This window comes from Phascolarctos cinereus, unplaced genomic scaffold (assembly GCF_003287225.1).
Source record: "Phascolarctos cinereus isolate Bilbo 61053 unplaced genomic scaffold, phaCin_HiC Scaffold_726;HRSCAF=1367, whole genome shotgun sequence".
Taxonomy (NCBI): domain Eukaryota; kingdom Metazoa; phylum Chordata; class Mammalia; order Diprotodontia; family Phascolarctidae; genus Phascolarctos; species Phascolarctos cinereus.
In genome coordinates, this window is record NW_027556098.1 from 422,321,052 (window position 1) to 422,345,240 (window position 24,189).

The 24,189-nt window shown below is 49.7% G+C and overlaps 1 protein-coding gene across 1 annotated transcript; it reads right to left on the reverse strand.

The window, feature by feature from the left end:
* Window positions 1-6,760: 6,760 nt before the first annotated feature.
* On the reverse strand, window positions 6,761-16,840 carry LOC110219815 (uncharacterized). The gene is made up of 5 exons (XM_078146276.1): window positions 16,794-16,840; window positions 16,012-16,251; window positions 15,760-15,922; window positions 13,887-14,418; window positions 6,761-13,789 (listed from the first exon to the last, which is right to left on the reverse strand). Exons 1-5 carry the CDS (start codon window positions 16,838-16,840, stop codon window positions 13,161-13,163), a joined length of 1,611 nt encoding a protein of 536 aa, XP_078002402.1. The 3' UTR covers window positions 6,761-13,160.
* Between the last annotated feature and the right edge of the window lie 7,349 nt (window positions 16,841-24,189).

Genomic DNA, 24,189 nt, shown 5'->3' on the forward strand with positions numbered 1-24,189 from the left:
CATTCCGTTTGCTTGTGGTGAGTCCAGAGTATTTAGAGCTGGAGTGCCGGGCAGGAGACCATCTGGTCCGGCCCTCCTCTATCTACAGGCCACACCCACAGAGGTCAAGCAGTCAGTTAAGCACCTCTGTGCGCCAAGCTCAGGCCCTGAGCAGCTCCCCTGCTGGCGACTGTGGACAGACTGCAGACAGGATAATCCAGAGAGAAGCCCCAGAGCAGGTGATGCCAGAGCCAGGATTGGAACGCAGCTCCTGGCATGCCCAGCAGAGGACCCTCCCTGTTTTGCCACATGGTTCCCTTCAGTTGGAAAACTTTGTGGGGAGTCATTGGAAGGAAGGCTGTGAGCTGCTGCTGGGTCATTGCTTTGTGATGTGTGACTGCAGGAAGCTCATCACCTTCTCTGGCCCTCAGTTTCCTCATTTGAAAAATGCCCCCCACCTCCCACGGGGCTTGAGGAGAAAGAATTGCCAGATGTGGGGAGGGAAGCCAGAGGGGGCCCCGGACGGTCCACGGGTGGGGCAGTCCCGTCCAGGCGTATTTAGTACGCGTTCCCCACGTTGGAAGGCACCGCTTCGGTTCTGGGGCTACAAAGATGCACGCAGCACAGAGACAGGGAAGGAAGTGCAGAGCCGCCCCATAAGCAGCAGCCCTGCACCCCGAGCTCCGGGCTTCACTCTTGGGGACTCACGCAAAATCACCCTCTCTGGCTCGTGCCATCCCCATGAGGTAACTCCCCAGAGCTGCTCCTGGGAAATTTAGAATGCAGTTGAAAGCACTTGTGTCCAGGTTTTCTCAAATGCAGATAAAAGGGTCCTGGCTCCCGTACAAGTACCCAAGGTAGAAAGGTGTATGTTGGCGCAGGACAGCCTGTATTTCATCTACAGAAAGTTCAGGGACTCATCAGGAGCCTCCAGACGGCCAGAATGAGTCTCCTCTCGAGTGAGGGCCGTCCTGGTCAACAGCACCCTGTGTCTTGGGTCCCCTGTCAGAGGGGAAAGCAGTTTGGGCCTCCTAGGAGGGCAGCCAGCCCATTTTTTGTCCCAGACACCCCTAGAGGCACCCGGCCACCTTGTTCTCCCCCAAGTGTGTGAATTTGTCCTTTGGGGAATCCTCTTTGGAGAGGCTTGATGGGGAACCTGGGGAGTCCCACTTTCAGATCCAGCCTGACAGCACCACCTTTAATGCTTGGGTTCTCTGCAGAGGGTAAGTGAATGTGGGATGAGTAGGCGAGCATGAAGACCCGTGCTGGCCAGACAGCTCATTGGAGGGCCTTTTGCTCCGCTATGGCTTGGATTTCACCCCCTGGCTTTCGTGATGGCGTCTTCTCTGCCAAGAGCTGATCGCCGCTCTTTCTGGAAGATGATGCTGGCATCATGCCTCTATCCAGGAGGCAGGTTCTGGGACGTTACTGCTTGGACCAAGTGGGGTCCTCTCCATAGCTGTCATCTTTTGTACAGAGGTGATGCCGCTAGCTTCCCACAGCCACAGGGTTGGGGTCTGGGAACTCTCCTCTTGGGCCACAGGGTTGAGAGCAGGGTTCAGATTCTGCCAAGCCCTCTGCCCAGTCTTCCCTCCCCTCCCCAAAGAACCCAAGTCTGTTTTTAGCTCTGCTGTTCAGCGGGTCTGTGGGGAAAGGCAAAGGGGTAAGAAAGGCCCAGTCTGGGATGAAGAGCTTTTATACACTGGCACAAAGAGGTGGCTGCTGGCCCCATGGATGAAGCCAGTGACCATCCCACTTCAGTGCAGAGACTGGCCTGGGACCCCCCCCTCCCCTGGTCACAGAAGGCTGTTATCGAGTGTGCCCAATGGATGCCACCCCAGCCCCTCTCCATGGGGTTGTCAATGGGCACATGTGCCCACCCTTCAATGGACTGGTGCCACCTATGCCAACTCAAAGCTCCTCATCCCTCGCCCCACATGTACCTAGCGTGGGGGCTCTCACAAGGAAGGGCTTTGTGGGCAGGAGAGGTGATCATGCCCAAGAGTGCATGGCCTCTGAGTGGGCGATTTTGTGGTAAATCAGTGGCCGTGCCAGAAAAGGGAATGTGCCGTCTTTGTTTATATTCATATTCTGGTTTTCCAGCTACATGTAAGAACAATTTTTGACCTCTCAGTTCCTGATGGAGTCTGAATATGTATCGAAGCATATTATTTTCACTTAAAATTTTTTGTGTGGTTTTTTCTTTTGGTCTGTTTCTTCTTTCATGACGTGACTAATATGTATGTATGTTTTACATGATTGCACATATATAACCTTCATCAAATTGCTTACTGTCTTAGGGAGGAGGGAAGGCGGGGGGGAGAAAATTTGGAATTCAAAATTTTTTTAAAAAAATGAATGTTAAAAATTGTCTTTACATGTAATTGGAAAAAATAAAATACTACTAAAAGTTTTTAGTTCCAAATTCTCTCCCTCTCTGCCTTTCCCTCTCCTTGAGAAGGCAAGCAATTTGATATAGTCATGCAAAACATTTCCGTATTAGCCATGTCATGAAAAAACTAAAAACCAAGAAAAATGAAGTTTGTTTTTTTTTAAATGTGCCTCAGTCTGCCCTCAGAGTTCGTCGGGTCTCTCTCCGAATAGCTTTTTTCATCGTGAGCCCTTTGGAATTGTCTTGGCTCATTGTATTGGTAGGAATAGCCAAGTCATTTACGGGGCGTTATCATATACAGTATTGCTGCTGCTGGGTACAGGGGTCCGAGTTGTGCCTGATTCTCATTGACAAAGATCCTGGAGCGGTGTGCCATTTCCTTCTCCAGCTCATTTTACAGATGAGGCAAAGAAGGTGAAGTGACTTGCCCAGGGTCACACAGCTAGTAAGTGTCTAGGCCTGATTTGAACTCAGGTCTTCCCGAATCCAGGGCCGGTGCTCTATCCACTATGCCATCTAGCTGCCCCGCCTTTTCCTTTTTCTTTGATCTCTTTGGGGTACAGGCCTAGTAGTGGTATTGCTGGGCCCAAGGGTGTGCAGGGTTTGATGGCCCTGTGGGCAGAGTTCTAAATCACTCTCCAGGTGTTAAGTATTTACTGGGTACCAGACACTGTGCTCAGGCAATGGGGGTACAAGTCCCAAAAAATAAAACTCCGTGCGCTTTAAATTTTTTTTTAAAATCATATAATGAAAATCCACTTTCTCTCCTTCCCAACCCCCCCTCCCATCCCATCCCATTCAAGAGAAAGAAAATCAAAAGCCTCGTACCAGACCCGGAGAGTCAAGCAAACAGAGTGTGGCACTAGCCTTGTTTGGTTGGGAGGAGGGTTTGATTAGAGTTGTTCTGGTTCTGCTCACTTCCTCTGCATCAGTCATATACGTCTTCCCAGGTTTCTTTGAAACCATCCCCCTCACCATTTCTTACAGCACGAGAATGCTCCATCCCATGCACACACCAGGACGTGGTCAGCTGTTCCCCACTTGGGCGCGGGCTTTCTGCTTGGTTTTCTCGTTCCTTGCCACCACAAAAACAGCTGTTATAAATATTTTTGTACATGGGGTCCTTTTCCTTCCTTTAATCTCTGAGGTACTGGGGGAAAGACAAGAAGCACTTCTGTACAGTGCCTACGATGTTCCAGGCACTGTGCTAAGTGCATTTACAAATATTTGATCCTCACGACAACTGCTATTTATGAGCCCAATTTTACATGTGAAGAAACTGAGCAGACTGAGCTTAGGCGGTGACTCACCCAAAGTCGCCCAGCTAGCGTCTGAGGTCGGGCCTGCTGGATGCCACCAACTGCTGCTAGCATAGGCCTTGCAGTGGCATTGCGAGGTCCAAGGGCATGCATGGTGTGAAGACCGGGCATAGAAACTCTGCACTCAGGGAGCTTAATCAGATGGAGGAGCCACCAGGATGTGCGTGCATCAGCGTGTCCAGAGTCAGCATGAGGTCGCCAAGGAGGGAGGCCACTAACAGCTTCATCATGTCAGCCTTCACAGAGAAGATGCTGCTGAGGGTGCCTCCGTCAGGAGACCAGAGAGTGTGTTCCAGGCCCTGCCGAGAAGGGCTGAGCAGGACGGAACGCATGGAGCTCGCTGAGTAGGGTGACGGTCAGTCTGCATTTAAGGGAGCGCGTGGGAGTTAATGGGAAGGCCATTGGGATGATGCAGGTGTGAGCAGAGAAGGGGCTGCTGGGGGGACAGAGAGCAAGATTTGGTACCTCTGGCTGTGTGGGTGAGGTGAGCGGTGGTGAATGGGAAGGGGGAGCCTGCAGCAGAAAGAGGGAGGTCTGGAAGGGGCTGGCGGGGGCTTGGCGAGTTACAGGCCGGTGATGGGGGAGGCAAGCTCCGAGACGCTGGGGCTTTAGACCAAGATTTGCCTCTGAAGGTGGCATCTGTGCCATCAAGGGGTGGGGGATGGCGGGGGGCCTGGTGGATTTTTGTTCCGGAGGCTTCGGGCCACGTCCATCAGGCCATCTACTTCTCTGTGAGCCTAGTGCAGAGCGCGTCCCCAGACCGCTGGCTGGGCGCTCCGAGTGGCCGGCCCCTGAGGGTGCAGTAGGCCCTGGGTCACGTCAGCACTGGGCACACTTGGAGTCTTCCAGCAGGCCTTTTGGGGAGGCTGGTGCCCTCTTGTTGCCATCAGCCTCCCAGGTCAGGGAGGAATCTGACATTGCTCCAGCCCCACTGACCGATGCCAGTGCTCCAGCAGCAAGGCAGATGGGGGGGTCACAGGCTGGGCCTGCCGTTTGGCTAAGCTGCTGGCACAGGAGCTCTAACCTTGTGTTGTGTCACGGACCCCTCTGCCGAGTCTGGTGAGTGCCAAGGCCCTTCAGGGTCTTGGGGGGGTTGTCCACATTCATGATTGGAAGAAATGCTCAATTTCAGGTTGGTAAAAATAATGGCGTCAAGTTTTTCCAAGTTCATAGACCCCCTGAACTCTGCCCACAAATCCTTGTGGTTTCATGGTCCCCGGATCAAGGGCCCCTGCTGGGTGCTTGGCCTTCGGGCAGAATGGCTGTGGGGAGCTTAGCTTCTCTAGCCCAAGGGGCTGTGGGGAGAGAATCCGGAGCCACAAGTTCTGGCTTAGGTGGATAATCTACATAAACCAATTATATCTTCCTTTCTTAAGAGAATCTCATCAGCCTCCTTCAGCCTCAGTGGCTCAGGATTCCAACTGTGTCCAGGGTTCGGGGTTCCCCAGTGCGTTAGTCTGCTCTGTCTCAACGTGCAGTCCTTCTGCCTGCTTCCCTAATGGAACCTCAGAGCCCGGGAGAGTGACCCTTGCTGTCTCAACATCCTCCGTACAAGCCTCTGCCCTGGTCAGCACTGGGGTCTCTGGCCTGGAGGTCACAGCCCCTCTTTGTTCCCCATCCTCATCTCTTCTGCCACATGGTCTTCTCCCTCCCCTTGTCCAGGAGCTTTCCTCCTCAGTTATCCTCTTTCTTTGTCTCACCTCCACTCTCGTCCATTGGCTCCTTTCCTGATCTTTCCCAGATCTACCACTCTCCCCCCTTTCTGAAAAGACACGTTTTGGGGGTTTTAAAAACCCTGCCATTCCCTCAAATTAGTCATGTAGCTCTCCTTCCTTACACACTGCCTCTTTCCTCAGCACCTTGCTCAGCACACCTTCTATTAGTTCTGATGTGCTCCTGGCTTGTGGGCACTCCTCTGGCATCCTGGGGGAGGGACCTCCTGCCTCGCTGCCCCTGGCCTGAGACCCCATGTAAAGGATTCTCACCCTTCCCTCCTTGGGATAAGATCCATATGAAAAACAGTGAAGTTAGAGTTCCCCAGGCAAGCAGAAGGGTCACCAAGTACGATCTTTGCAGAGCAGGTTAGGGCTCACCGGGGGACAGGACCAGCGAGCAGGAGCTGGGAGGCCCTCAGAGACCGTGTACAGATGTGCAAACAGAGGCCCAGGGGAGGTGTGATTCCCCTGGGGTCTCACCGCTAGGAAACAGCAGAGGAGGGATTGAAACCTCCAGTCCTGGGCTTGGGATCTTTCCCCTCTGCTCCTAAGAGACACGGGCACTAGCAATGCAAGTCATTGAATAGACGGCATGGTTTTGTATCTTCTCATTACAAGAAAGATTGGGGGGGAAGGGTGGAGCAGGGGTGGCGGGAGGGGGAGGGGACATGACTGGGTTCCATGGCAAACCAGTCCCCATGCCTAGGCTCACAAGGGCAGCACCTGAACCCAGCTGGCTTTGAGCCCAGCTCTATTCACTGTGCTATTCTACCCCATCCATAACCCTTTTTTAAAATCTGAAAGCTAGAAAGGTTTTAATTAGAATTAGGTGGTGCCATTCAGCTGCTGCCCAACACTCTGTGCCCCTTTCTGACTTTTGCCCAGATCCCAGAGGCAGCACCATCCAGTTGATGAAAGTGTCTGACAAAGTTGGGTAGATCTGGGTTCTCTATGTCATCTATGGAGAACGGAAGAGTTTATGACCAAACAGGAGACAGACAACATTGTAAAATGCAATATAGATAATTTTGATTACTTTTAAAAGTTTTTGCACAAACAAAGCCAATGCAACCAAGATTAGAAGGGAAGTAGAAAGCTGGGGAAGCATTTTGATAGCCAGTGTCTCTAATAAAGGCCTCATTTCTAAAATGTATGGAGAACTGAGTCAAATTTATAAGAATACAAGTCATTCCCCAGTTGATAAATGGTCAAAGGATATGAACAGGCAGTTTTCAGATGAAGAAGTTAAAGCTATCTATAGTCATATGAAAAAATGCTCTAAATCACTATTGTTTAGAGAAACGCAAACTAAAACAACTCTGAGGTACCACCTCACACCTATCAGATTGGCTAATATGACAAAAAAAAAAAGAAAATGATACATTTGGAGATATGGGAAAATTGGAACACTAATACATTGTTAGTGGAGTTGTGACATGATCCAGTCATTCTGGAGAGCAATTTAGAACTATGCCCAAAGTGCTATACAGCTGTGCATGCCCTTTGATCCAGCAATACCACTTCTAGGTCTATATCCCAAAGACATCGTAAAAAAGGGAAAAGGACCCACATGTACAAAAATATTTATAGCAGCAACTTTTGTGGTGGCCAAGAATTGGAAATTGAGGGGAGGCCCATCAGCTGGGGAATGGTTGAACAAGTTGTGGTATATGAATGTAATGGAATACTATTGTGCTATAAGAAATGATGAACAGGCTGACTTCAGAAAAACCTGAAAAGACTTGTATGGTTTGATGCTGAGTGAAGTGAGAGCAGAAACAATGGAACATTGTACACAGTAACAGTAACATTTTGTGATGATCAACTTTGATAGACCTAGCTCTTCTAAGCAATACAGTGATTTAAGACAATTCCAGAAGACTCATGATGGAAAATGTTATCCACGTCCAGAGAAAGAACCGTGGAGTCTGAATGGAGATTGAAGCATGCTATTTTCGCTTTTTTTTTCTTTCTTGTGGCTTTCCCCTTTTGTTCTGATTCTTCTTTCACAACATGACTAATGTGGACATATGTTTAATATGACCATACATATATAGCCTATATCAGATTGCATGCAGTCTTGGTGAGGGGGGCTTCTCCATTTGCAAAAGGGGGATAATAGCACCTGTAGCAGACCTCACTGTCCTGTTGTGAGGTTTAAATGAGGTCATGTGTGTGACATACTCTGCAAGCCATAAAGCATCCTGCATGGCCATCTCAGCTGTTGCTGCTGCATTGGTGATGAGGAGGATGGATGCCTTCTTCCCTGATTCCTGAAGCCTTTTCACACTCTGGACACCATTACAGGACTGAGGGAGATTCCCAATGGAGAAAAATACCGCAGGGAGAAAAGCAAGAGATAGAAGGAGCAAAGAAGTAGAAGGAAACCCAGCGTGCTGCCTCTGCAAACAAGGGAGAGAGAGTGTCCAAAGGCTGAGGGTCGTTTTAGTGAGTGGATGAGTTCTATAAGCTAGTAAATATTTGGTGATTAGGTGACCTGTGCTTTTTGGGAGGGCAGTTTCAGTGGAGTGACTTGTATGGAAACCAGGAAGCAGGGGATGAAGGATATGGCAAGTGGTAAGGATCTGGAGACACTGGGTCCTATCAGAGGCAATCAATCAATCAGTCCATGATTATTAAGCATCTACTATGTGCCAGGCACTGTGCTAAGTGTTAAGACAGTAAAGTGGTGTCACCTGGCATAGGGATTGGGGATCAGGGTGAGATAGAACAGGGTTTAGGGTTACCACGCAGAGGAAGGGGTGGAATGATAACGGATTGTGACCAGATAAGGGAATTTCAGAGTCTGAGAACATGAAGGTGGCGCATCTGTGGCCGATGGCCAGGTGTCTGTACGTGGCCGAGGTGGGTGGAGGAGCAGGGCATGGGCGAGGAACCAGCTGAGGAACTGGGAGGTTTGAGAGAGAATCACATGCAAGTGGAAGCCTCCCCAGGGTGAGGGCAGGGGCAGGCCAGGCAGGAAAGACTGGGAGTCCCACACTGGGCTGAGGAAAGAAGGGTGGGTCTGGAAGGGTAGGAGACAAGAGCCACCAGAACATGGTTCGGGTGGTAGCTAGGGATCGAGCGACCCTCCAAGGAGAGGTTCCTGAGTCATGGTGGATGAGGGCAAGCCTGGGAGTGGCCAAGGAGAGCAAGGAGTCATCCAGCTCTCCCACCATGAGGTGCCCTCAAGGGAAGGTTCAAGCAGGCCACCGACAGAGGGCAAGAGGGAGTGGTCTATCCCTCCTCCTGCAGGCCTAGGTGGGAGAATGGGGAAGGGAGTACGGTGAGTGGAGTGCCCTCCTTCCCTGTGCTCTCCCTCTTCTCCTCCCTCACCTGGGGCTCCCCTGGCATCCTGCAAGGCCAGCTAGAGTCCTGCCTTCTACACATCTTCTATCTTTCTGGGTCCCCAACATTCTCATCTTTTGTTGATTTTTTCCAATTGACTCCCTCAAGGACTGTGGGCTCCCATAGGGCATAGATGGTTCTCACCTTGCTTTGAACCCTCAGGGCTTAGCCCAGTACCTGGCACATAGTAAGCTTCAACTCATCCTGAAGTTAGCATTTCTAACCAGATTTTTAAAGAACCGGGCCACACTTGTATACATTCCCTGGTCTTGCTTCTATCTTCTGTATGTTTCTTTTTTAAGAATCTAGATTGGTTGGTAAATTCCCTATACATCCACATTGATCTCCTCAGACAAATGCCATTTTGGGGGCAGCTAGGTGGCACGTCGATAGAGCACTGGCCCTGGATTCAGGAGGACCTGCGTTCGAATCTGGCCTCAGACACATAACACTTACTAGCTGTGTGACCCTGGGCAAGTCACTTAACCCCATTGCCTAGCCAAAAACAAAAACAAACAGACAAATGCCATTTTTCTTCCTCATTGGAATTGCTTCCCCTCATGTCTTCAGAATTTCATTTATTAGCACCTCCCGTTCCTCCTCGACTGACTTCAGTAACGCCTTATTCCATGGAAAGCTGCCCTATCTTCCTTCAAGCTCTGCTTTCTCAAACTGTCCAAATATGCTCAGATGCTGTCTCAAAGTCTAGGATTGAGGCGGCTCTTCCCCCCATGTTTCCCTTCATTTCTACCGAAGTGACCAGGTCCTCCCTGTTAGTGAGAATTAATGCCAGCTTTCCTTGTTGGTTCCTTTGGAAGGGTGAAATTATCACTAAGGCAAATCCAGAAGTTATTGGCTGCTCTACTTAGGGCAGATTTCCAGTGTATGTGTGGATAACTGAGGCATCATGCCTCTGTTTTAGATCTGTGATGTTTACCTAACTGCTCATCTATTTATTTCCTTTTGGTCCAAGAGGACTGTCTGTTAAAAATCCTCCAATGACAAAATCACATCTCTCTCTCGTTTAACCTGCACCAAATGACTCTTCATAATGCTTGTCCCTCTGGTTTCTGGATTACTTCATGTGAGTATACCTTCTTCATATAAAATGCTACCCTACCTACCCCCTTTTACGCAGGCCCGTTCCTTTAAATAAAGTATACCCATTCAGAACCACATTTCTGTCACGGATTTCATCACACCAAATCTCAGTGATGCACGGGAAGCCACATTTGCCTCCTTGCATTATGATCTCTATTCTTCTTAATACTTGGAGTTCTGCATGCAGACTCTTGAGGATTTTACTACTGCCTCCTTTCTGGAACTTAGCCTCCTTTGAATTGATGAAGCTGCTCTTCTCCCTTCCTTGTGACTACACTCTCTAGTATCTAACTTGAAGGCTATACATAAGCAGTCTTTTTCCTCCCCACTCTTTTTATTTCAAAGCCCTTTTTATTAGATTTGCAAGACACTTGGTGAATGCATTTAATGGCCTTTGTTAAGGGCGTTCTCCCTCTGGCCAGGAATCTGTCAACCCTGTATCGTGAGCTATGGTCCAGAAATCCAAATCCCATTCTCAAACACCTGGCCACCTCTTCACTGCTCTGCATCCCTTACCTTCAATGTGCAAAAGTGAGGAAAACACTTTATGGTCTTCAGTTTCTTGCCCAAGGCTTAATAACCTTTGGTAATATTTAGATTCCTTCTGAAAGTGTCATCTGTCCTGACATGAACCACCAGAAGTATGTAGCTGACATCCAACACAATGATTTGGTTTTCTGTTCTGTTTTGGACGCATGGCGCAGGAAGACCACACAACTTTCTCTTGTTACCAGGTTGATAAATAGCTATCTCAGTACTGCAGGCAGGAAACCACCAACAAGTCTCTTCTTCTTCTGTCCCTTAACGGTTGAGCTTTCCCCTGAGATTTCTGTGGCCCTTTTACATCATTCTGGGGTGGACAAACAGTTTCTTCCTTCTTCAGAGCATCCTGCTTCCTCCTCTTTAGAGAGTCCAAGATCTGTTTTTAATATCCAATGGTACAGAACTCCCTGTTCTTAGTGCACACACACATGCACGCACGCGTGCGCACACACACACACACACACACACACACACTACCTCACTCTTCACTTGACCTTGCTACTCTATTAAACTATGATCCTATAACTTTTCTTCATTTTACAGTCAAATTCCTAGAAAGGAACGTTTATGCCCATGTCCTCTGCGTCCTCCTATACATGTGCCTTAGGTCACCTCCTGATTACCCTGACTTGCTCTCTGCTCATTTGGCATTCATATGGCCACCTTCTGGTGATGCCAGGTGAGGTGGACCTGAGCCGCCACTATAAGGATTCCTATTCTGTCTTCTCCTGCATTCCTTGTGATAAAATATGTAAAAAAAACCCAAACAAACAACAAAACAACCCAGTAAAGCTAGATGCTCCTAAAAACGAAACTGAAGAATGACCAATCTTTGTTCTGTAAAACGGATAGGGAAATAGATGACTAAAGGTTCAGAATTCTCAGTACATCAAAGTGATTCTCCGTCATTTTTAATCCATCTTCGTTATGGGGGTGGGGGTGGGATGGTAGGTTATATCAGCAAATGACCGAGGCATCAAAAAAACTCAGAAAATAGTAAAGATGAAGCTGGCAAGGCTTAAGTTAAAACTGTCGTGAGCCAGCTGCTGCTCATTTCCCTCCGTGACTTCTTCCCAGGTCTCAGAAGCAACAGTTAGGAGCTGGAGAGCTGGGCTTGTAGTGAAACAGATCTGGGCTTAAATCCCCCATCAGAAATTTATTAGCTGTACACTTCTGAGCAAGTCATTTAACCTCTCAGCTTAGTTTCCCATATGTAAAACAGAGACATAGCTGTAGAACTTACCTCACAGGGATGTTAAGTGTGCGACACATTTTGTAAGCCTGAAAGGGTTACTGTTGGTAACATTATTATGGTTTCTGCCACTCTCCCAAAGCTTTTCTTTAACATATTGGTTCCCATTGTAGGACTTAAAACTTATGATAGGGAAAAATACCAAAAGAAAATTGAGCCATGGGCTGAACCCTGGGAAACATGTACCTTAAGGACTTGGGGAAAGCTCAGGGAGCCAACAAAGGAGACAGAAAGGAGAGTTAAAGACAGGATGAGTACCAAGCAGATGTGGCATCTCTGAAGGAAAGAGAAGAGAGAATCTAGAAGGAGAGAAGAGGCATTCATGTCAAAAACTTCATGGATGAAAAGGAGGTAAAAGATGGTGAGGTCCGAAAAAAATGGGGGCATTATATTTGGTGTTTAGAAGATCACTGGGGATTTCAGAGACAAGTTTCAGTGGATTGACATGGAAAACAGGTTACAAGGTCTGGAGATGGTAGTTGGTGCAAAACTGGAGATCTTGGGTGGAGGTGGGGTTTTTTTTAAAGAATTTTCAAAACTGATGACAGGTAGGATCCCAGCTGGTGAGTGTAATAAGTCAAAGGCAGAATTTTTTTTTAAGAATTGGGAAGGTATCTTCACCTCAGGAAACAGACTAGTACTATGAAATGAAATGCCACATTCTGAAACAAGGACAAAGCTGACTGTGTGCCTGTCCTAGAAGAGAAAGTGCCTTTTAACTATTCATCCAAACAAATCAGCTGGGGGCTTCTTCTCTCTCCCATAAAGTCCCTTGAGTGGGGGGGCCGGAGAAGAATGGAGACAGGCTAGTGACAGGTCTTGCTTTGTATTGTCCATTATTACTTCTTGTGGGAATTTGCAAACCACTGGTTTTCTAGGAACTTGTTTGGATTCATGATCCTTTTTTTAAAAATAAAAAAAAAAGTATTGGGAAAGATGACCACGCCTAGTAGAAGAAAAGTGATCCCCAACTTCCTCCAGCTGTCTGCTACACCACAAAATCTATTGGGGGTCACTAGAATATTTAGGCTTAGTCACAGGATGCTCACAAAGCTGAAACCACAAAATGACTAAATAGTCTTGCTCTCAGAAAAGGTATATAATGGAAATCACTAGCACAGAGACTACAGGGGCATTCTCAGCAGTGACATGAACCAATGAAAAATGACTGAATGCCTAAAAGAGATTCCTTAGCAATAATCCCAAACATTCAGGAAGCTCATTGTTTTTTCCCCTGTAAAGAGGTCTGCAGTAGATTTCAATCAATACCTGTCCTAGACCAGTGGGCCTACAATTGCCACAGCAATAGTGGGAGAGAAGAAAATAAGAAGGGAAGGAGAGGGATGACAAGTCAAGAGACAAAGGGGCAGTAAAGTGGGGAGAGGTAGGGGCACTGGTGGGAGGGGAGAAGGGGGGCAAGAGATGGAGAGAAAGAGAGTGGGAGAGGGATAGGGAGAGACACACAAGACTTAAGGAGAGCGGGTCTAGGCCTCTGAACCCCTGATCAATCATTAGGAAGAGAGAAAGAATGAGAAGCTTCTGTTGTTCTGCTCAGTCTGCGGTAAAGGAAGGGTAGGTGCAACACCAAGGGGCTGTTTCTTTGTGGAAGGGAGAAAGGAAGGGGGCAGAATGATTTCTGTGCCTCGGCAGGAGGTCTCCCCACATTCATTATGTTTGTAAGGCTTATCTTCACTGTGAATTCTCTGATGTCGGGTAAGTTGTGTGCTCCAACAGAAGGCCTTCCCACATTTATCACATTCATAAGGCTTCTCTCCAGTGTGAATTCTCTGATGCTCGGTAAGATGTGTGTTCTGACGGAAAGCCTTCCCACGCTCATTACGTCTGTAAGGTTTCTCTCCAGTGTGAATTCTTTGATGTTGAGTAAGCTGTGTATTCTGACGGAAAGCCTTCCCACATTCATTACATTCGTAAGGTTTCTCACCAGTGTGAATTCTCTGGTGTTGAGTAAGTTGTGTGTTCCAGCGGAAAGCCTTCCCACATTTATCACATGCATACGGCTTCTCTCCAGTATGATTTCTCTGATGTTCGGTAAGGTGGGTGCTCTGGCGGAAGGCCTTTCCACATTCATTGCATTCATAAGGCTTCTCTCCAGTGTGAATTCTCTGATGTCGAATGAATTCTCTGCTCTGGAAGAAGCCCTTTCCACCATTCATTGCATTCATATGGTTTGTCTCCAGTATGAAGTCTTTGATGCTGGCTAAGTTGTATGCTCCAACGAAAAGTTTTTCCACAGTCACTACATCCATGAGGTTTCTCTCCAGTGTGGATTCTCTGATGATCAGCAAGATGTGTGTTCTTTTGGAAGGCTTTGCCACATTCATTACATTCATAAGGTTTCTCTCCTGTATGAATTCGTTGATGCTGAATAAGCTGGGCATTCTTTCGGAAGGCTTTCCCACATTCATTACAAGGATAAGGTTTCTCTCCAGTACGAATTCTCCGGTGTTCATTAAGCTGTGTCTTCCAACGGAAAGTCTTCCTACATTTGTTGCATTCATAAGTTTTTTCTCTAGCATGAATTCTCTGATGTTGGCTGTGTTGTGTCTTCCAACAGAAGGCCTCCCCACATTCATTACTTTCATAAGGTTTCTCTATAGCATGAATTCTCTGATGCTTAGTAAGATGTGCGTTTTTTCGGAAGGCCTTCCCACATTCATTACATACATAAGGTTTCTTTCCAGTGTGAATTTGCTTATGCTGAGTAAGTTGCGTTTTCTGGTGGAAGACCTTCTCACATTCATTACGTTTTTAAGGCTTCTCTCCAGTATGGACTCGTTGATGTTGAACAAGATGTGTGCTCCAACGAAAACTTTTCCCACATTCATTACATCCATGAGATTTCTCCCCTCTGTTCTGCTGACTCTCTAACCTAGTTCTGTATTTCCAAGCTCTTTCCAACTCAGAGCCCCAAGGACCATCCATGGTGAGTCTCTCCTGGGATGACTCTTCCACATGTAAGTCCAGCTTGGAAAATAATTGCTTGGTTTCTGCCTTACTCTCCCCATCTGAAAAAAATAAAAAGTATAAATATTTCCATTTTCCTCTGTATTATACTTAGCCCTGCAGTGTCTTCTGTATGCTCTACCAAGAAAAATGACTGTCAAACATTAAAATACAGAACAAATAATACCAGTCATGTCCATGTAGTCATTTATAGTTCATTAAAACCTTTCTCTTTGAACTTATTATTGAGAAGATGATTAGTGAACATGTAGAAAAATAAGCAGTGATTCCCTGACTTCTTCAAGAACAAGACAGGCTGCATGAGCCTCAGTTCCTTGTTAGTGGGATTATGGAATGGGTAGATCAAGGGGAGATAGTGGATTAAGTTTAAGTAGATGTTGATGAATTTTCTCACATCAAGCACAGAGTACAGACTATACTACCCAAATTACTTTATCAGTTTTACAGAAACAATGAAAATACCAACAGCTTCTTCGTAGAAATCGAATACTCAAAATTGGCATGGAAGGACAAAACGGCATTAATATCACAGGGGCTCGATGGAGAAAAAAGGAGGCGGGGCCTTGCCCAGCCAGATCTCCAAGGACACTCCAAAGTAGGATTTACATAGAAAAAAACCCAAAAGTTTTAACCAACCTCGGCATGGAGACCAGTGATTTCGTGAGTAGAAGCTGTTTCCCAGGGAGTAAACGCCCTCTATCACTCTGATCAGCCCTTGTGCACCTCCGCGGGTCCTAGGGGGCTGCCTGCAGGGTCACACAACTGGTGTGTGTGTGTCTAAGGGCTGGCTATCATGTGTCGTGGCAGGAGAGGAAGGAAAGTCTTCCTAACCAGGAGGCCAGCTCTTTATCCACGACCCTCCCCTGAGAATTAATGAGAAGAATAGTTTGTGCGTGGGTGCGTACGATGAAACGGAGACAACGGGCAGACCACTAAGCTGTGTTTGACCACAAACAGTGGGGACGAGAGAATCATTTGGTGAAAAGTGCTGGGGAATGGGCTTTGAATCGTCTGCCTCGGCGCCGTCTGCCTTCTCGTCCTCTGCTCCTAATCCCATAGAACTCAATGGAGCCGTAGGAAGCCGCTGTCAGCCTGCCAATCCACAAGCATTTACCCAGCGCTTACCGTGCGCCTGGCACGGGTCCCTGCCCTCCGGAGCCCACTGAGACCATGGGCAAGACCATGAGCATCAGACAAGTTGTAAGCAGAGTAGATGGAAAGAGATCTCAGAGCGGGGCTGGAAGCGGCAGAGGTGAGCCGCAAGTTCGCTTCCAACTCGGAGGAAAGCCTAGAAGGTAAGGAGGCTGGAGCAGAAGAGGATCGGAGAGAGCATTTTGTATCTGTTCTCGGAGGTAACAGGGAGCCCCTGGAGGTTACTGAGGAATGGGTGACGTGGCCAAACCCGTGCTTGGCGGCTGAATGGGCGATGGGCTGGAGGGGCGGGATGGAGGCAGGCGGACCATAGTCCGGGTCCTAGGTGATGGGGCCGGCACCGGGGTGAGGGCACGTTGGAGAGATGCCGTGATGGGATAAATGACAGGCCCTGGCCGCAGCAGGCCGAAGATGACACTGAGGTTCTGAGCCTGAGTGACTGAGAGGACGGTGGACGCACGGTAACTGGGACATGAGGAAGAGGGGAGGGGATGTGTTCAGTTTGGAGTGTCTACGTACCAGTATTTCTTAGAAGGAAGAAACTAATTTTCAAAAACCACCTGAAAAAGCATTCAAACTGTCTAGCAATCGGAGAAATTCAAATAAAAACAATGGAACCCTCGCCTTCCTCCCACTAAATCAGCAAAGATCGCTAAAAAGGACAAAAGGAAGGAGCCGTCATCACGCTACTGACAGAAAAACTACACAGAGAAGCGACAATTCTTCACGGCCCTTGGTCCAAGAAGCAAGCTGTACCAGGACTGTGTCTCAAGAACGTTCTTCTAAAAAGCAAAGTATTGGCTTCCAGAGAAGTATTCTAAAGAGCTTTCTTTCTAACAACTCACGGCTCCAGTGAGGGAGTTGAGGGGCCAATGTGGTCTGGAACCAAGGAGAGGGATTTGAATCCAGCCCTCGACGCTGCGGACAAATCCTGTTGGTTCCGTGGGCCTGTTTCCTCACTATTACACGAGAGGGCCGGTCCGCGGCCCCCCCCCCCAGTCCCTGACCTTGACCCCTGACAGTCTGGCACAGCCACCAGCACGGGGCTGGTCATCACCGATCATGCTTGAGTATGGCTCGAGCTCCCCAGCGATCCCCGGCTGCCTCTGTGCTCCCCCGGCGTCAGCCCCTTTACCTCTCACAACCAGGCTGCGAGGACGCTGCTGGCATCAAAACAATACGGCACACATCTATGTCTAAGAGACAGCCTCAGTAACAGAACCCTAAAACACACAAAAAAGAAAGAATCCGACAGGTCAGCTGGGCTATGGTTCGGCCCCAGTTCTTGGGCATGCTTCCCAGTGGCCGGGGCGGGGGTGGGGCTAGTCCTGTGAGGTCGCTGATGCAGGGAGCTCCAGGAGAGAAAATGCCCTCCACCAATGCAGAACCACCCAGCCTGGATGTAGGAGACCGGGCGTCTTCTCAACGCCTTAGCCGGCCCTCTGCCCACCAAGCCAAGCGCCTCTAAGTAAGTGAAATTAAAATACAAGCTTGATGCAAAACAAGAAGAAAGAAACACCACTAGACGGGGGAAGTGCTGCCTGCAAAGAGGAAGCATAGCATTTGACGGTGAGGCTTCACGGCTGCATCGGGATCCCTTATTTCCTGCAACACCCGCCTTACGAAGAAGGCACTTCCTTGGAGAGCGGCTGGAGCTTAGATAAGCCAAACGGCGACTCGCTGCGTCTGCCAGACGAGACAGGCCACAGACAAGACAGTCAAAACTGCAAGAGAGACGCTGGACCCCACGACAGAAACGGCCAACTTTCCAAAGAGAAGCCAAACTTCGTGGACAGCCTCTGCACGGACTCGCTCCCACGAGCACCTGGATGGTGCCCCTGGTTCACCAAAATGAGTCTCCCAAAGCTCACGTCCGAACGTGTCCCTCCTGCTCAGTAACCCACCATGGCTCCCTATCTCCTCCGCCCCCCAGTCCTCCGGGCTGTCTCTGACACAAGACCCTCCCTCCTCTGACTGCCTGCCATCCCACTGCGCTCCTCCTCCCCACCCCTGGCTTCCCCTGCCTCCGATGACATTCAGCCTGAAACCCTACCTTCTGCAGGCCTTCCTGGCCTGCTCTCCTCCTCCCCAGCCCCAGGCCTCCTGCCCGGGTCTGCCTCGCACACCACCCCTTCGGATCCCCTTTTATTAAAAAGATTTGTTCTGTAAAATCTGGATTCAGTCAAAAGGCCACACTTAAGGATTTAGAAGGCCACAGGTTCCCCATCCCTGGCTTAGCACAATGCCCGGTATAGAACAAGCACTTTAAGAAAGGGTTGTTGGCTTGATCTGCATTATTGCATAGAAAGATGCACCCAGAGGTTCCCAAATGGTGATACAGCCCCCTGGGGGGGGTAGTAGCCTTGGGTGCAACTGGGGGGTATTGAATAAAAATGGGGGGGGGAAGCATAAGGAAAGAAGAGAAGAAAATTTTGAAAAACCGTTTGTACATGTCTGTTGTATAACAGAGTTAAAGTCGGAGTGATTACATTAGTTTCCAAATAAACGCACAAAATATAAGTTATAACTGATCACTGGTCAAGTCCACTGACAGGTCTTAACTAGCAAGTGTGGGCAGGCCAGCATATTGCCCATTGTCTGGAAGTCCAGCATGCATCGGCAGGAACATCTGTGTGTAATGATTTGTTTACAGTACGACACTATATGGTTACATGACACAATACTGCGTCATCAAAATTTCAACACAGGAAAAAACCCACAAATTTACAATAAATCATTAAATTTAAGATGTCATTTTAAAAATTATATTTTTTTGAAATGATGTAAATTTCAAAACACAAAACCAACCTGTTACAGGGTATTTCCAAGAGTGTGCTGAATAATTTTTTTTTAAAGGGGGCAGTGGGGGGGGCAGCTAGGTGGCGCAATGGATAGAGTACTGGCCCTGAAGTCAGGAGGACAGGAGTTCAAATCTGACCTCAGACCAAACACTTGACACTTACTAGCTGTGTGACCCTGGTCACTTAACCCCAATTGCCTAAAACAAAACAAAACAAAATAAAAAGGGGGCAGTAAGCCAAATAAGTTTGGGAACCGCTGATGCACCTTTAAACAACTCTGAGGTGCTACCTCAACCCCCAGAGATGGGAAAAAATCATTCAAAGCCAAAGAACTTGGTGCCACCCAGAATTCCTTGCTGTCCCCCTGGCAAACTCATAGTGACTTTTTGAGAAGTGACCCAGAGTTCACAGTGAGAGTCACCCAAGGGACCGTGCCCTTTGTCCCTGCCCTGATCTAGTGGTGGCCAATGTTTAAGAAAAGCAAGCTCTACAAAGATTTTCAAAGCAGCATCCTTGGTGATGGCCCCAAACCCCAAAGTGAAAGCACCCCCAAGGGGACAATGAGGGAATGATCAAAGGGTGGTACATTTGTACAATGAGGTCCTATCCCTAGATTAAAAACGATGAGGATGGGGCGGCCAGGAAAGCTGATAGGAGTCTATGCAATAATGCAGAGAAGAGGCAGTGACCTCATGTACAGCAAAAGGAGGTCTGGGAAGAGTGACTTGTAAAGAAGGTAGGCGCGTGTAAGGCTGAACAGTGAAAGGATTCTTCCTACAAAGTCGGAAGCCAATCTCTGAAAAATGAGAGTGGAGAGATAGGGAGGGGGTCTCGGGAGGTGACCAGCTGGTCTGGGGAGGGGCGTGGGAGGAGAACCCTGCCGGGCTGAGCCTGGAGGGACTTGGGAGATGACCAGCGGGTGCTGAGAAGTCCTCCTCCAGGCCAGCTGCCCAGCACTTCAGGGGTGGCTCACCTGCATAGTCGATTCTCAGGGAAATCACCCTCCGGTCCCCAGGGTGTGTCTCCCTGCTCCAGCTGGCAGATCACACGGGGCTTGGAGAACGTGAGGCCTGTTCCATGGAAATGCAAAAGTACCTCCTTCAGCATTCTCTCCTCAGTCCTCGTGGCAGGATTCCCTAGCAAGGCCCAGACAGTGCCACAGGGCAGCCCAAAGGACTTGTGGGAAAGATGGGGCATGTCTGAGCTCAGGAGGAAGCGGCAGGCCCTGGGACCAGGGCCCTGCTGAAGGCAGAGGCCGCGGGTGAGTCTCTGACCACAGTGGACGAGCTAGGAGACCACACCTCGATGTGGCCACCAAAGGCCTTCCCTGGGAGAGCCTTCTGCATGGCCAGGATGGCTCTGCCCCATTCTGAGGCCCTGGGGCAGCCGCCCTTACCCAGGCACACCAGGTTCCTGTAGTTTTTCAGCATTACGTCCTGGTACAGGGCTTTGTGGGTAGGCTGCAGGCACCCCCCACTCCCTCTGGGTGAAGTCCACAGCCACGTCCTGGAAGGTCATGGGCTCCTGAAACACCCAAGATGCGTCTGTGGGGGGAGGGAAGCTCCCAGGGCCCCAGCCCAGGAGAAAAGCAAAAGTTCCCTTGGGGCCCACATCACCATCCCTAGGGCCTCTGATGGCCACCCAGCCACTCTCCACTCCATTCTTCCTTCTCTCCCGCCTCCATGAGCCCTCAAGGGAGCACTGAAGTGCCCAGAGAGAGGGGCCTGGAGCCAGGAACACCCCAGTTCTAATCCAGCCCCAGACACTCGTGGGACAGGTCACCGTCTGCCTCAGTTTAATCAACCATAAAATGAGGGTAAAAATAGCACTACCTCTGAAGGTTGTGAGGATCAAATGGGGTATTTACACAGTGCTTACGGCAGTGCCTGGCATACCGCAGGGACTTGATAAATGCTTGTGCCCTCCCCCCATCTTTCTCATTCTCTGCTGCACAGTTAGCATTGCCTGAGTGGTTCTCTGACCCGCCCACTCACTCAGGGTATCATATGAAGCCCCATCTGGGTCTGTATCTCTTGCCTGTTTTCTACATCGATTTTCTTTTCTTTTTTTGGCATGATGGTCTGCGGGGCATTTGTATAGTATTCCTGTTTTTCTGCATTTGCTTTTGTTCTCTAGCACAAGGTCTCTTCTGGTCCAGTGCCACATGGTGCTAAGAAGTATGCACATTCTTGAAGAACCATTCAAAGTACACCAATCTGGCCAGATCCTTTGGTCCTGTTTTGGGCGGAACAGGACAGCCTTTATCTTAGAGGGGAGGAACTCTTCCCTTTGCATCCCCAGTGCCTGCATTATAGCAATGGTGGAATGGACTTGGCAATCCTGTTCCTTCGCCCTTTCTGAATGCATGAGTTCCCCTTCTGGCTCCTTTCCTGGTTCCTCTTGGTCTCCCTCAGGCTCCAGTTCTGAGGTGCCCTTCCTCCACAGGCTGGAGGCCTTGGCTTCATTGCAATCCTCCATTGTTAGCTATTTCCTGGGTTGGCTTTTGGCTTACCGATTGGTCCTGCCACTATATTCCACTGGATTATCTAACTTATTCCCACTTAAAATCAGGGTTGGTAGGTTTTTGTTTCCCACCATTTATCTGTTACACATTGACTTTGTCTCCTTGCCTTATTAAGTAAGGGCCAATTTATGAGCGCTGGGCCTGAAGTCAGGATGACCTGAGTCCAAATTCAGCCTCAGATACTTCCTAGGTATGTGACCCTGGGTAAGTCACTTAATCTTGTTTGCCTCTGTTTCCTCATCTGTAAAATGAGCTGGAGAAGGAAATGGCAAACCAGTATCTCTGCCAAGAAAAGCCCAAATGAGGTCCCAGAGAGTTGGACGTGATGAGATTACTTAACAACAACAAATTTTATGCTGGTCTGGTCTCCCTGGCTCTAGCCTAGTTCCCATTTACCCAGCCTATCCCAAGTTTTTGCAATTTGCTTAAAGTGCTCAATTCTCTTTATTATTTCTAACTGATCTATTTTGATAGCTATGCTCTTTATTAAACTGTGAATGATTTTGACCCTTCTCTTTTCCTACCCACTGAATCATGGGGCTTGCACTCTCCACCCCTATTCCCTCTTCTCCAAGAATTGTTCCTTTGTCTCCCCTGCCCCCAGCCTGATACTCTGGTCTGCATTTTCTTCTGCAGTCCATAGCATCCCCACATCCCGTAGTGACTGGTGCATCCACCCTTGGTGGGGGGGGGACATTTTTAGAGGCTGTCTCTCCTTTGTCCCATTTCTAGGTCAAAGATTCTGCCCCCCTCCATGCCCTCATCAGCTGCCTTGTTCTGAGAACTGTCCATCTAGAAAGAGAAGTGTTTCTCAAAGGTGAGCAAGATTGAAGGAAGCAGTCATCCTGTGGTTCTTTCCTGCCATGGTGGCTCACAGCTTCTCTGCCCACTCTGGAGGACTCCCCTGGGTGGGGACACTTTCCTGGGAGGTGCCACACTGTCTTTGGAGGGTGGTCTCCTAACGTGCAACCTGGGGAACACTGGTCTGTTTCTTATGGTGGCAAGAGTAAAGCCTACCTCACCCTGCTAGTCTTAACCCTGAAGGGGATTATCTGAATTGCTCAGGAGGTCAAGGCTGGGCCTTCACTGAAGCCAGGGTGACCAGCATGGCCCACCTGAGTCAACGTCTGAGGATCCTTGAGGAATGTTCCTTCCCTGCCATGCTTAAGTAGACATAACTTGGCTAATGGCTGGGAGAGAGGGAGGGCCTCTTTCATGTCAGTCTCCCATGGGAGCTCCCCGACCAGCCTGTGTCAGGCCCAGCCTCCAGGTGACCCTGAAATGAGGGCGGGGCCCCACAGAGGAAGAGGAAGGTGGGGGAAACGTTTCAGGTGCTTGACATGGCCTGGCTGTGGGCTGAATTTCCACAAATCTTGTACTCCTGGACCACCAGCTGCCCCCGCGTTCATCTCTCCCTCTGTCATTTTGGGACTGTCTAAAAACTGCCAAAGGGACAAAAGGCCTGCTTGGGATGTCCTGGCCGGCACTTGGGGGCCCCTGGGATGGTGCCGGGGAAGTGGGCAAAGCCCTGGGGAAGACCCTTAAAAGCACAATGCTGGAACCTTGCCAGGATCCCAGGGCTCTTGCTGGAATTAGGAATGTGGGCAAACATGCCAAATGTACCCCAGGGGCTGGCCAAAGGCTTCCTGTGCCTTGCCGCAGACAGGGAGAGGAGCCCAAGGCCCAGGCCAGGGGCCAGAGGCCACCCTGACCTCATGCCTCTGATGCGAGGGCATGGGCAGAATGCCAGGCGGCACAGGGGCCTGGGAGAACAGCAAGGAGGGGCATCGGTGGGCACTCTCTGAAGACATTTCCCAAGGCTGAGTGCCCCCTGCTCACCTGCAGAGGCCTGTTGGTGAAGAGCGCTAGGGCCATGGCCGCTTCGCCTGTTCTCCAAAGACGAAGCTGGGGAAGAAGAGGGAACCGTGAGGCCGATGGCACCGCTTCCCAGCCCCCCGGACCCCTGAGCTGCCTTCAAAGGGCTTCTAGTCTGCCGCTGACGTGACTACAAGGCAGTTTGAGGAGGAGAGGGATCTGCAGAGGCCGCACCGACACGAGCCTGGGAGGAAGAGAAAGGTTCCCAGCAGTCGGCCAGAGCCTGGGAGACCTGAGTCCAGATCCTCCCCATGAGCCGAGGCCAGCCTTCCAGCCTCCCTCAGACTCAGTTTACTCACCTGTAAAATTATTATAATGAAAGCCCCGCCCCCACCTGGTTGTGACGGTCAGAGAGCCGATTACTGGAAAGGGCCACGGAAATGGCGACCCTCCTCCTGCTCCTCCCAGACACCAGGCTGGGGCAAGGGCAGGCCAGCGGGTCCGAACCTGGAGTGAGAAGGGGTGGCTGGACGCAGGCCAGAGGGGCCCAGGGCTGCTGGGGAAGAGAAACGGAGACAGAGGGAGAGACGGGGAGAGAGAGACATGGGAGAGAGAGACAGAGACACAGGGAGAGGTGGGGGAGAGAGACATGGGAGAAAGATGGAGACAGAGGGAGAGACAGGGAGATGGGGAGAGAGAGACATGGGAGAGAAAGAGACAGAGGCATAGGGAGAGGTGTGGGACAGAGACACGGAAGAGACAAGGAGAGACAGGGAGAGACGGAGAGACATGGGAGAGAGACACAGGGAGAGAGACAGAGACACAGGAAGAGATGAGGAGAGACAAGGAGAGATGGAGAGAGAGAGACAGACACAGAGAGATGGGGGAGAGAGAGACAAGGAGTTTTTCTGGGTAAAGGTCACAGGTTTGGTGCTAGAGGCAGCATCCACCACTGACCCTCAGGACCTCCTGAGGCTGCTGCTGACCTCCCAGGGGAGGCTCCTCAGGGGGCCTGGACCCCCCGCTGGCCATGGGATGGCTGCTGAGGCCCAGGCAGAAGCATGATGTCACTGAGATGGCTTTGATTTTTTTAGTACGCCGTGAGGCAGGGTCCGGGTTGGGAGGGTGGGAGAAGGGGCCGCAGCTGAATACCTGGGAAAAGGCCATTTGCAACGCTCCAGGAGAGAGCAAGACAGACCGGTTTCGGGAGGCAAAGGCCTGTCTTGCGGCACTGAGATTCGATCACAGAGCGTCGGGGTCTGC